Genomic DNA, 14,267 nt, shown 5'->3' on the forward strand with positions numbered 1-14,267 from the left:
GAGTAAGAAGGTATGCCTGGCTTGATAGTCCTTTGGTCACAGTTCCAAATAGTTTCTCAGAATTTTTTGACCAGTTCACAACTCTATCAACCAAACAAACTGCATTTGTGTATCTTTAATAGAAATGTTATTGAAGAAAACATATGTGGAGACTTAGTAAGTCAATTAACATATGTAATGCACTTTGCAAACTTCAAAGTACTATATCATTTCTTGCTATTGTTGTTGTTGTTGATCTCTTGACAATGAAACAATGTTTTAAGGAGAGGTAGAGGGAAAGCTTCCTAAAGTATCATGATATTCATCTCAAGGAGAAAAGTAAGGCCTTAGAAGTTTTCTCACACTCTGATCAAGCCATTGCTAAACTTCTCTCTCCCTCACCCAGAGTAAGTCCCATTGCTAGAAGAATCAACTGCCATTTGAGGATAGAGCCAAGATCCCTTAAGGGTAAAAAGCATTCCAACTGCAAAGGTTATTGTTGTTCTCTACTTGGACTAAACCATTATGACTCATCCTACATCTTCCTCTCTAAAACTCACTATTGACTAATAAATATATTTACTTCCTGTATTGTTAGTTTTTTTTTTCCTTAGGGTCTTTATTTTTATCCATAGTTCCATGCCCTACTCTGTGTGTATGTGTGTATGTGTGTTTTTTTTACAAGGGCATATTTAACTTTAGGTACCTATTCAGGTTCAATGTTAGGGCAAAATGAGGTACTCATATTTCTCCTTAAGAAACTTGTCTCATTATTAGAGCAAAGTATGGTATCTCATATGAACTTCAGAAATCCCCCAAATTGGAGAGACCAAATGCATGTGGGTGTTATTTAGTTATCCCTTAAATGACCAGGAAATACCAAGGGATGCAATGGCTAATAAAATCCCAGAGACAACTTTGTTACCTTTTAGGGAAAATGAATTCTAGCAGGAGGAGGAGGAAATGGAAGAATCCTACTCCTAGACCAATATGTATATGTATATGTGTGTGTGTGTTTACCTATATGTTAATGTATGTATTTGAATATGCATATAAATTTGTGTGTATATATATACGCCCATGTATATTATATACAAAATATGTTTGTTGATATAAATTTAGATGTTATTCATGAAATGAACTACTGCCATACCTTCAAACTATTAGTCCAATTATTTCACCTCCTCACAACCATACTCAAAAAAAAAAAAAAAAAAAAAAAAAGAAAACTTGTTTACATCTGTTGTCTGTCTTCCTCTCAATCACTCCTTAACCCTTGGCAATCTAATTTGACCTCATTACTCAACTGTAACTGATCTCTCCAGCCAAAGTTACCAGTGATATCTTCCTGACAAAACTGATGGTCTTTTTTCATTCTTCATCTTTTTCAAATTCTCTGTAGCACTGTATACTGTAAAACATTTTCTCTTAGCCCCTAGGTATCTTTTGTTGGATACTGTTGAAAACTTCTTTTGTCACTGCTTTATCTTGTCTCTACTTTGACCTACCTGACCATACCTTTTCTGTCTTCTTTTCTGGTTCATGTTCAATATCACAGTAGCTAACTGTGAGTATAACCCAGTGCTCTGTCCTAGATACTCTTCTCTGTTCTCTAAACTCTCTCACTTGGTGGTTCATCAGCTCCCAACAGTTTCATTGAAACCAATACATATGACTCTCAATTATATTTATCCAACCTTAGTCTTCTCAGCTCCTTCTACATACACTTTCAACTTCTATTGGATTCTATTTCAAAGCAGATGTCCCACAAGTATCTCAAACTCAACATGCCCAAAACAAAATTCATTCTTTCCCAAAAATTCCACTCCTCTTCTGAAATCTTCTTTTTTGTTGAATGTATTATGATCCTTCCAATCACCCAGATTCACAATTTGGGCATTATCTTTGAATCTTTGGTCTCCTCCATGCCTCATATCCAATAAGTTGATATATCTCAGCATTCTCACATATTCATTCCATTCTCTCTTTTCAAATGGCTACTATCCTAGTTCAGGCATTCGTCAGTTCTGATCTGAATTATGATAATAGTTCCTATATAGGTGTTCCTACCTCAAATCCCACACATCTCTAAAATAAATTTTATTAAAGTGAAAGTTTGATCATGTCACTTCCACTCAATAAACATAAATATCATTGCTTATATGATCAATTATTAGTACTTTGACATTTAAGGCCCTTCATAGTCTGACTCCAAACTACCTTTTCAACAGGTATTATATATATATATATATATATATATATATATATTATTTATGATTCCTTTTTTTATACCCACTAATCCATCCAAACTTACCTTCTTGCTCTTCCTCACAAATGATACTTAAATGACCATTTTTTTTTTTGTTTTATTCCCTCTGATAAGAATCTATAGATCCTCACCTTGGCCTGTGGAGCTCATGGAAACAAAAATTATTGTTTCTTTAAAAAAAAATCTATTCAAGTAATATCTTGTATATGAAGTTTGTTTCTAATGCCCTCAGCTGCTTGGGCATTCACCTCATGAAAATATATCTTCCTATTTATTTGTTATGTGTGTAGTATAGACCTATTTTTGTACATATTTTTGCCTTCTTTAAAATATAAACTTCTTGAGAGAGAGAAATAATTTTGTCTTAATGTCTCCATTATCTTGCAAATTATCTGATTTTCCTTAATTCTAATGTCTTTCTTCTATCTCCCTCTTATATTGTATACATTGTGTTTGTACATAGTAGTTTTTATGTTGTCTCTCCCAATATACTGAGCTACTTGTGAGCAGTAATTGTTTTTCTCTTACTTTGCATCTTCATCACCAGGCACATTGTTGGTGTATAAATGTCTATTGGCTGAATTTCACAAAATAGATATTTGATAGATACTTGTTGATGGATTGATTTGACAGAATCAAAGAATCATTTAATCCCTGGAGATTCATGGTAAATACCTATAGATCATATGTTATAATAGAAAGAGTATGTAATTTAAAGTCATAAAACTTGTATTCAAATACCAGCTCCAATAGCTTCTAGCCCATAAGACTTGATTTCTTTATTTGGAAAATTCAGATAACAATTCTGGCACTGCTCATTTTATGGATTATTAGATTAGTGTACTTCCTCACCTATGAAGCAATATATAAAAGGAGTCATTTTATTGTTATACCAGGAATCCTAAAATGAGAACACCTTTTCTGTGGGGGGAAAAAAGGTAAAATCTTGTCCTCTGTATTATATTTCACTAAATAATTTAAGAGCACTTATCTTTTTGGACAACAGAAGTAAACAGGAATTTGAATTCATTTGAACAAGATAGCACAGAATATTTTCTACCTTAGCATCAATACATATTGCATCAAATCTAGAAAAATTGGTAAACACCTTCAAAAATGAAATAGATATTTTTATTACTTTACAAATCTGAGTAGACCATGTACATGTTTAATGTTCATGCACTGCACCATCACAAATTGCACCAAGTAACAAAATTCTTTATCACTAAAATATCTGCAACAAGGATTTGGATTGCCTGTGATGACTAAAAAGTTTCATCTTTATTTTAAAATAACCATCTTAAAGTTTTTAATATCCTGAGGTGGTATTCTTTAAATTTACATGTGTCTCAGACAAGGAATTTAAATGAACCCACCATCATTCTGCAGTGATTTTTTTCTAGTTCACAGCCAGGCAGTCAGAAACACAACAACTCAGAGAGACATAAGAGCAAAATGTATTCACAAAATCTCTTGTAAGGATCACCATCAGAACTTTATGTTAAAGAAGAAATGAATCAAACTCATGGAGCTGTCTGAACTTTTAACAGCAGAGAAGAACAAAAAGCAATGTTTGTTAGAGATGAAGCCAAAAACACAAGAGAGATGTACAATTAATAATTTCCTTCATAGCAAAAGTCAACATTTTATTTCAGCTTAAAGACACTTGATGTATCTTTAATTTCCCTTTTTATAACACTGTTATCAGACAGTCTCAGTATTGCCTGCCTAGCAAAATGTGTGGAAAATGCACAAAGAAAAGAAACCCTTAGGAGAATTACTAATGTGTTCTAGTGGTTTAACAAAATATGCTCACAGAATTCAAAAGAAATCCAGAGTAAGATAGTATGTGCTGTGAAACCAAGTCGGAACTACTGAAATCAAATCCTTACATTTGATAAATATACCATTGCTTATAGAGAAAATGGTGGAGACAATTAGGAAAATAGACCACATATTTGTACCAATTCTTTTTTTTTTCATTTCAGCTATGGAATGTTTGGGGGAAGGAAGGAGAAAAATAAACAAAATCTAAAACTGATAATTTAGAGGTGAAAATAAGTACCAAGCATGATTAAGAATAAGATGAAAAGTATTAATCATGACCGTCATATAACAGGAAACTTGTTGTAAGGCACAAACCTTATTACTATCATAATAAAAAGTATTTCTTGTTCAGTTGTGTCCAACTCTTCATATCTGTATTTGAAGTTTTCTTGGCAAACATACTGAAGTGGATTGCTATTTCCTTCTCCAATTCATTTTACAAATGAGGAAGCTGAGTTAAACTGGACAAAGTGACTTGCCCAGAGTCACATAGCTAATAGTATTTGAAAACAGATTTGAACTCAGAAAAATTAGTTCTGGTTCCAGGCCTGCCACTCTATCTACTGTGTCGCTTAACTGCTACTAATAAAAAAAAACAAAAAATAAAAAAATAGAGCATCCTTCAATTATTTTTTCTCCAAGCGATCCAAAGTCTTACAATAGTCCAATAATAACTAATCCAATAATAACTCAGTAACATCTATCCCTTAAATTTAATATTCACATGTGCTTTGTCACCATTTTCTATTTCTTTTCTCATTTAATGTCATGAGATTTCACTTGGGAAGAAGAGATAGCTAAAGAGATAGCAAGTTTATGTGGTAAACTTTCAGTAAACCTAGTGATCTGGGGAAACAAAAAGAAAAGCAAGAACCTAAGAAAGTGTGAGGAACAATTACATTACCAAAAGATCCAATGCCAAAAAAACATGTATATAGCCCATAAAGGATGACTTTAAAAATAGGAGTGTATATGTGGTATGATTTGGTATGCAATCCCCCCAAAAAAGGAAATTTGAGGTCATTAAAATCTTAGCAAGTTTTTCCAAAGGCAACTTAGCTTATCATCACTTTTTGATCATTTTTAGGTAAGTTCACTATCCTTTTACAGTTTATCTAAGACATAATATGTAATGCACAATCATTTCTGTGGATTAATCATTCAACTCTGTGCTATGAATAATGTATTTTCTTTAGTCATACTTTTAAGTGATATATCAGGGTTTGATGCAAACAGCTTCTTCAAACAGCTAAGCACAAACAGGGGCATCTAGAGGATGTCATCACCTTTAAGAAATTCTCCTTCTATTTGGACTCTTCACTAAACATCATTCATAATGGTTGAAAAGAGCTTTGGCTAGCAAAGATCTGTTTTTTGATCTACTTGACATTTCTAAGCAGAGATGTTGTCAAGCAAAGTCATCTCTGTTACTGCACACTTTAAGTAATTGTTCATAATTATAGTTCATGCAGGGGAATCACATCATTGGAGAAGCCATTTTTCTCTAACAAGCAAAAAGTTTTTCTACTTTATAGTCAACAAAAAATAGGTACAGTAAGACCTTTTATTGTCATTGGTACAGTATACTGTTGATTTTAAATATATATGTGAGTGTGTGTAGTCTTCTGTAGATTGTCATTTGCAAAGTCTGCTTTTTTCCTTCTCCTACCTTCATCCAGAATATTCATGATATTTCTATTCTACCGATAGGAAAGTTGAACATGGATCCACATTCATTAACAATTTCTCAATCATCTTTTTTTTCAGTAGCAGTGTCTGTAATTATTTTCCAAATGTTTAATAACCATTTTTGTTCATCTCATCAAATCATACACACTAGACATTTTGCTATATGTCAAACCACTCCCACTGTCATCTCTTCCTGGAATAGTACCCTAAATATTACACTTTCAGAGATGACACCCTACTTCTACCCTCCATTGGAGTAAATCTATTAATAATTAGATTACTATTTGAGGCAAATATCTTAAGTGGAAACAGCAATTTCAAATTCAATTAAACCCATTGTATCTAATCAATCCCAATTTTATCCTGTATCCTACCTATCCACCCATACCATACATCTCTTTCCTTTTGTTGTGTGCACAACACAACACAACACATGTCCTACATGTAATAACAGTCCCTACTCCCTAGGCCTATATGATCCATCTCTTGTTCTGGAAATATTTATCAAACCAGTGGTATACTTGCTTCTGGAAAAGAAGTGCTGATTGTTTAATGACTCTGCTATCATTAGTAAAATTCCATTACATGGCCAACTCCAACCCCCTACATGTATTAGTGTACCACATCCCAACTTATATTGTCTCTATCAGAAAGTAAGCTCCTTAAAGGCAGAATTATTTCACTTGAAAATTTGTATTCCCAGTGCCTTCACCAATACCTGTCAAACAGCAAATGTCTAATGAATACTTGTTTATTTTTTCCCCATCTCTTGAAAAGCAATCCTACAAAATCATGATATCTCAAACAGGTACACTCTACCTAGTATCTCTTCCAGTTTCCTTTTTCCATCTTTAGTGCATTTTTTTCCTGCCTCCTGAAGCAACATGTGAGGGACTATGATTTTTAAATCTGTGGTTATTTTTATCATTGATAATAATATTAAAAAATAATAATAGCTAACATTGACATACACTTTATTCTCACAACAACCTTGGGAGGAAAATGCTATTATTGTGGATAATGAAACTATGGATTAGACAGGGTAAAAAGTGAACTTTTCAGAGTGACATGACTAGTGACAGTCCAAGGAAGTATTCAGGTGCAGTACTTTTTAGCTCAATATCTACTAGAGCAGTTTAAAAGTTTACCACTATGACCTTTACATACTTTCTTTTCATTTATATGTCATCTTTTTTCATGATTTCTTTCCAAAAATGTTGTCTGGATAAGTTGATTTCACTAGGTTTCTGATTAATTTTTGTTTAAAATTAATTTTCTTTCCCTTGTTTTTCACTATCTAGTGGGATATTTTTCATAGCATTCTGCCATTCTCCTTTGTAAGATTTTATAAAGAAGTTCACATTCTAAACTATTATTGTTTTTGCTTGTCACAACTTTCATTTTGGTAAAATAATCTAACTTTTGCTGACCAAAAGACATTTTCTGTATTGTTGCAATTGATTAAACTTCCTAAGAAAATGGAAATGATCTACATCAATTGCTACTCTTTTCATATAATCCTATTTTAAAATCAATAATTTGTTACAGTGGGTCAGAAAAGATTAATTTCATTGCACACTATTTTCTATGAGTTTTTTCATTTAATTTTTAATGATCTAATTTTACACAGGCAGTTAATTTGGAAATGACCCCCACCACACACACATTGGAAGCTAGTTGCTTTCTGTTGGTTGATAGTTTGTTTTTTGTGGCATATTCTGTGCTTATATCTAGTGCCTCTTGACTTTCTACTTGAGAAAATATTCATTATTTATAGGCATCATATTGGTGATTATCCAAAAATCAATTTATACCATTTGTTGCTAAATCCTTTTCTCATTATACTTCACTCTATATTATACCTTTTACATTGTCAAAATCCTTAAACCTCCTAGATGATTCCCTGGTTTCTTATTTACTCATTAAACATAATCTAACCTTCGTTTATTCCAAAGATAATGTTTTGATTAGGAACAATAATGAATTAGGACCCAAGTAAATATAATGTTCCCTTACTTGTAAATTATATTTTAAACTATACTATTTCTGAATGAACACAGATTTTAAACATTTGAAATCACTCAACTCAAATAATTTCTTATAACCCTTAACCTTGCTAATAAAGTAACAAAAACTATAAAGATTTATTGAATAATTTCTTTGGAATTAGTGTATACAGGTTCCCTATGATCTTGAAAAATATGGTAACAGAAAAACTCCCTTAGCAGAAAAAAAAAAAGAAAGAAAAGTATATGATGTCCAGAACTGGAAGGACACTTCTAAACAATAGTATGGCTTCACAAATATCCTATTAGAATCTCCTTACATGAATGGATTTTGCAAATTTAAGAAAGTTTTTATTTATCAATACTCAAATAGTGGTCATCATGACCCAAAATCTCTGAGCATTATTTTTTTTAATTCAGAGAAGTGACATCAAAATTTTTGCCTACATCAATAACTATTGAAGAGAGAAAGGGAGAATTTCCTTTACAATTCTAGAACAATGCACTCTAGAAGTAACACCACAACATGCCAACTAGTCTATTTTACATGGTAAAGAGGAAAGTTAATCTAATTTTTTTTAAATTATAAACTATAAAAATTAAGTTTAAAAATAAACTTGTCAAGGTCACTAAGTGGTGCAGTAAATAGAGCACTGGCCTGGATTCAGGAGTATCTGAATTCAAATTTGGCCTCAAACATCTACTAGCTTTGTAAACCTGAGCAAATCACTTAATTCCAATTGCCTCTCCACCTCCCCCCCCCAAAAAAAAACCCATAAATTAATTTGTCTTGAAACAAAAAAGTGAAAGATAGGAAACTAGTTTACTTTCTTAACAAAGAAGTCATATAATATAAAGAATAGGGGGCTTGGAGTCACAGGACTCAGATTCAAATTTGACCTCTTCCACTCATTACCCATGTAACTGCCCTCTTTGAGCTTCAGTTTCTTCATTTGTAAAATGAGGGTAATAGATTAGATAATCTCTAATGTGACTTTCAAATCTAAATCTATAATCCAAAATCACTGTTAAATATCTAACAGTACCTAAATTTTTTTTATAAAACTTCCTATATTGTAAAGCAAACACTACATATAAAATTTTGAGAAGTCAGCTCATCAAGCTTATCTTTGCCAATGAAATGGAGACAGATGAGAGCTCAATTTCTTTTCCTATAAAATTAAACCAAAAACCACCTTCAATAATGTCCAGATTTTTTTTTAAATCTTTTAACCTTCTCCCAAAAAATTCATACTTTTAACAAAAGTTAGCAATTTTAAAAGCAAAAACACACAATGTTATGACAAAACTGAACAAAGCATTTCAATTGAAAAATCAAATGTGAAAAAAAATGACATTTCAATGTAGAGCATCAAAGAGGGAAGGGAAAGTCTTGATAATTTCACCAAAAAGGAGCCCAGTGACCCACAGACTATCATAGGTATGACCCAGGGAAAGGAACAAGAAGGTCACAGGTGCAATACAGCTTGATGCATCATTAGGTCGAAAGCTGAGTTTCACCCACATTGCCATCAGTGTTGAGTATCAAACGGGGAGAGCTTGGCAGGGAGGGGAGGTAGTGCAGATCTCTAAGAAAAATCAAAAGAGAAGAGGAAAAGAAAACAGTATGATGTTGAAAATCATTTTGAGAAACCCTCCTTTTAAGTTCTTTGTGGAGCAGCAAAAGGAAGGTCAAACTAGAAATTCGCCCAAATGGGAATTTTCTGAAATCCCTAAGCATAACCACAACCCACCCCCAAAAAAGAAATTGGGAGAAAGAGGGAGATTTAAAAAACAAGGTTAAGTAAAAAGATATTTTATTTCCTTCTTACTTGAAGTCTAAGTAAAGCAAATTACATGGTGTTGCTATCACAGAATCCTAGGAGAGACCTAAAAGGCTATCTAGTTAAACTACCTCATTTTATTGATAGGGAAACAAAGTGACTTGTCCACTGTAAGCATCAGAAAGCAGGACTAGAACCCATCTCCTCTGACTTCATAATATAAGTTCTTTCTAATAGAAATGAAAAGATTTATTTTAAATTCCAGTCTATATACAAATATACATTATATATGCATTGGCATATAGTATCATCTCTCATCTCTTCTATAATTCATCTAATAAGAGAACCACTCTAATTTTGAAGCTCAGATTTACTAATTTTAAGAGAATAATCTAACTTGTTTATATGTTTCAACATATATTATAAAATATAATAAAATATAAAAAGTAATTTTAAAAATCAACAGTTTATCTACCAACTATCTAGTTGGGAAAATTAGACAAAGTAACATAAAAGCATTCATTCTATCTTATTTATCAGAATTTTTAAAAAGCAATTCAGTCAGTATTTTTAAATTCATCTTTGAATTAATTTCTTATGGCTTTTTATCTATTTGATTCATAAGCAACATATCACTTCAGTCACTTTACTGCTTTTTATTGTCATGTTTAATTATTAATCAACAATTTGTACTTGAGAGTTGCCTTAGACTATCATAATATATCTAAATTTACCAAGAAGAGTATAGAGATCTTTTAATGAAGATAAAAGGAAATGCACAGACAAAAAGAGATTGTCATGTTTTAAGTGATCTTCAGGGCAATCTAGCCTGAATGCCAGAAAACGTTTGTGGAGAAATTTGTTTCATGTATAGCCCCTCACCAATAGCTCTTTCTGTTGGTGGTTAATAAGTCACAGTTATCTAATTATGGATTTGCTTTGACATTTTGCTTTTAGTACTCAAAGTTCATCTTCAGTTCAAAAGACTGCCCTTTTCACACTACAGTAAATACTATTCTGCCTGGTTTCATCATGTCTACTGTCAGACACTTTGAAACAGAGTTTTGAAATAATATTTTATGACAGTGGAACTGCTTTGGAAAACTTTATTGACTTCAAAGTTCTATCCCTACTGTCTCCTGTCAAGTGGAACTGGCCCGGGTAACAGGAAGATTAGTAAATATCAACTACCTCAATTTGGTCTAACATTCTTGCTGGAAATTTTTCCATTACATGGGTGGATGAGATCAACTGGGTTTGGAACTATTCAATTTATTCTGTGGTAACAGTTTGAGGAATACAATAGTCACTTGGATGAAATATGAGGTCTTACAATAATAAAAATCTGAATCAAGTATTCATTTTAATGCAAGTATTCCTCTCTTCAATATCCATCCTCCTGTTTTAAAAAGGAAAATAAATTAACTTTACATTTGTAAGCCTATACTCATGAGCAATCTTTGATGACACCATTTGAAGAATTCCATCATTTCAATTATAAATTCTAGAAATAAAACAGAGAATGGCTATTCAAGTATACAGAAAGATATTGTTTTTAAATTAATTGAGAAGTCAATTTGGTAATCCTTATTGTTTCTCTTATGTGTGATGTCCCTAGTTATTATTTCTACATGTATTTAGACAATAGAGCAAAACATTTGAATTTCTATATACATTCTCACAACAAATAGTACTGTCATTGTTTAATCCTGGCATAACTAGAATACCATTTTTTCTTTGGTTCCAAGTTAAAACTGGAGAAACATATAAAAGTAGGGTGATAATCCAAACATGAAAAAGTTTAAGGTTGTATCTACTTGTTACCAAAACATCTAGTTAAAAAACCAAAACCTTCATAATTATCTAAGAATTTGTTCTATATAACTCTTGGGCAATATGCAAATGAGAGATACAAATGTGTTATAGTGGATAGAGCACTAATTTTGGAGTCAGGAAAACCTGGGATTGAATCTTATCTCAGACACTTGCGAGCTATATTATCTTGAACAAGTCATTAAAATTTAAGTTTACTCAACTGTAAAATGAGAAGAATAAGAACTAAATGATTTCTAAAGTCTCTTGCAACTCTAAATCAAGGATGTTATACGTGTGTTTAGTATCTTATTGGGAATTCCTAATAACCATTCTCTGGAAAAGAGAAGCAAGAAAACTTGGTAACAATGTGACTCTCTCCTTTTAATGAAGAGGAGTATTTATGCTTGGTAATGAAATTCATTTGGAATTGATCATAAATCATTATATATTACTTAGAAATTAATTTGAAATTCTGAAAGGTTTCTTGTTTTAGAAAAATTACTAAATCTGACCATATGCATTACTAAAAGAGAACTAAATCATCATGAGTTGTTACTTTTTACAGTATTAGGTCTTTTCAAAGAATGTATTCGTAGATGATTTTTGGTAATAGCTAATCTTTACATTTTAGCATTTTATTTTTCTATCCAAAGGCTTTCTGAATAGGTTTTATTCATTTTGCAAAAACATTCAAATGCTTTAAACTTTAGATGAATCTTAGGATATTATGTTTCATGCTCACAGTAGAAAATAAATAGTTTTGACAATGATGAAAATATGTTCACTGACTTGAATGACAATTCCAATAGTGTGTGGAATTGTGTGGCAAGGCAGTATATCAATATATTTTCTCTACTATATTTAAATTAAGGGAAATATTTTGCTATAAACAAAGGGAGAAACCACCTCTAATCACATTTCTTAATGATTTCATCAATAGCATTCTAAGTTACAAACAGCAAACTGCCACATTAGTCTTCATAAAAATATGTGTAAATATAAAATATTTTAATTTAAATTTTGCAAAATATGCAAACAAAGACTAATGTCACAGAAAGACAATAAAATTGACTTGCTCAAAGTCACATTGGGATTTAGGACCAATGTTGGTAATCTCCTGTCTCACTTTGGTTTAGCACCTTAGCATCTCTCATCCTACACAAATCAGGACATGAATTCTCATTAAGATTCTCACGTAAACCACATCTAAGGTTTAAAAGGCTATGGTCATATTCATATATATATATATAATTCAATGTTAATATCAATCTTACTGTACTAATTCATGACTCTCTATGTTTCTTTTTTTTCCAAGTACCATTTTAAAATCCAAATAGAGTCTCTTTTCAGCTAAAAAGAAATCATGTCAAATTTGACTTAAGGTATTTTTTTTATAATTGCGTCATTGTGTAGAAAATATAAAATAGAAGTTAGAGCACTGGACTTAAACACAAAAAGGGTTGGGTTCAAAACCTGCTGGCAACTTTTATTATAGTTCTCAATGTGTCTCAAGAGATTTTCCATGAATAATTTTCTAAATAGTAGAAAGACTAGTTGATGAAAACAGTTCTCATACTTGGAGCTCCCTATGTTAAGGAAATCACATATCCTAAACTTATTGATACATATGGTATTGATTCAGAATTGGACATTTTAATAGGTAGCTAAGAGACCATCTTTTTTTAAGTGAAAATACTATGTTAAGATTCATAAACAGATCTCTTTCTGGATATAGGTGGCTTTCTTTATCACAAGTCTATTGAAGCTTGAATCACCTCATTGTTGAAAAGAGCCAAGTCCATCACAGTTGATCATCACATAATCTTGTTGTTGCTGTGTACAATGTTAAGAGACCATGTTTTAAGTCTCTAAAATGTAGGATTGGGATAAAGAAAATATAACTCAATTTTATAGACAAATGAAATGAATACTAAAACATGAAGGTGACTTGAAACCAAGTCATTAATTCAAAGTGCTCTTCAAAAAGTTCTCATCAAAAGCTATATGGCTCTCTCCTCTTATAAATAATGAAGCATATTAGAGATAGGGAAATCACTAAGGTGATTTCATTGGTATCAGGAACTCATCAGTAAAGAAACTCCCTCTATCAAAATAGGTCAGTAACTTCTTTACTAAGTATAGGTTCAGGGAGTGGCTAGAACACTCAAAGGCCAAGTGCCTTGCCTGATGTGCAGAGTCAATACTTGTCAGAAATAAGATCTGAACCCAGGTCTTCTTGATTTCAGGACCAGTTCTCTATCTATTAGGTCATCCTAAAACTCAATAATGGGTGGTGATAGTTTGAGAGAAAGAAAATATCATGTTATATAAGCACTAATTATCCTCATTCTTTTTCCACGATCCCTTGGCCTCCAAAGTAATCAGCTAATACTGAATTACAGTCCTTAGAATAATATCTCTGAATCTCCTTCAAAGATTATACATTCTATGCTTGTTTACTAAAAAAGGCAGCTTTTTTCTCCCAATGTTGCTCTGCAGTGAATACAACAGACCAAAATGGATCATAGAATTAGTAATCACAAATATATTCAATCAGATATACTCACCTGCCCAGCAAAGAGGCCACTGTTTTCTTCCAAGTATTTACTGAAAGGGTTTGGCTCATATGTATCCTCCTCTTCTTTCCTCAATAATATTTTGGATTTTATTGAAACTGGTCGAATTACTCCAGGTTTTGTCTTTATGCACAAACCAAAACATAAAAATAAAACTATTAAAAGTGAATTAATATTCTTTATTGGTAAAGCATTCAAATATTTATTTCAGTTCAATTGTATTTAACTTTTCTCTCATTTTCTCATGTAGGTTAACAGAGCAGAAGAAAAAATTAATTTATACTAAAAATTCAGAAGGTTTTTATTTTTATTTTCATTTGTT

The 14,267-nt window shown here is 31.8% G+C and overlaps 1 protein-coding gene across 5 annotated transcripts in view; it reads right to left on the bottom strand.

Moving 5' to 3' along the window:
- The window catches only part of MLIP (muscular LMNA interacting protein), a 382,597-nt gene that overhangs the window by 91,994 nt on the left and 276,336 nt on the right, over window positions 1–14,267 (bottom strand). For 4 of the 5 annotated variants that reach the window (XM_031964713.1, XM_031964714.1, XM_031964712.1 and 1 more), the window contains exon 11: window positions 13,937–14,068. In XM_031964713.1, coding sequence (XP_031820573.1) covers window positions 13,937–14,068 — 132 coding nt within the window. Of the gene's footprint in view, window positions 1–8,972; window positions 9,360–13,936; window positions 14,069–14,267 lie in introns of those variants that run through there. The other variant, XM_031964715.1, reaches the window with a different exon arrangement.

This window comes from Sarcophilus harrisii, chromosome 4 (genome assembly GCF_902635505.1).
Source record: "Sarcophilus harrisii chromosome 4, mSarHar1.11, whole genome shotgun sequence".
NCBI lineage: Eukaryota > Metazoa > Chordata > Mammalia > Dasyuromorphia > Dasyuridae > Sarcophilus > Sarcophilus harrisii.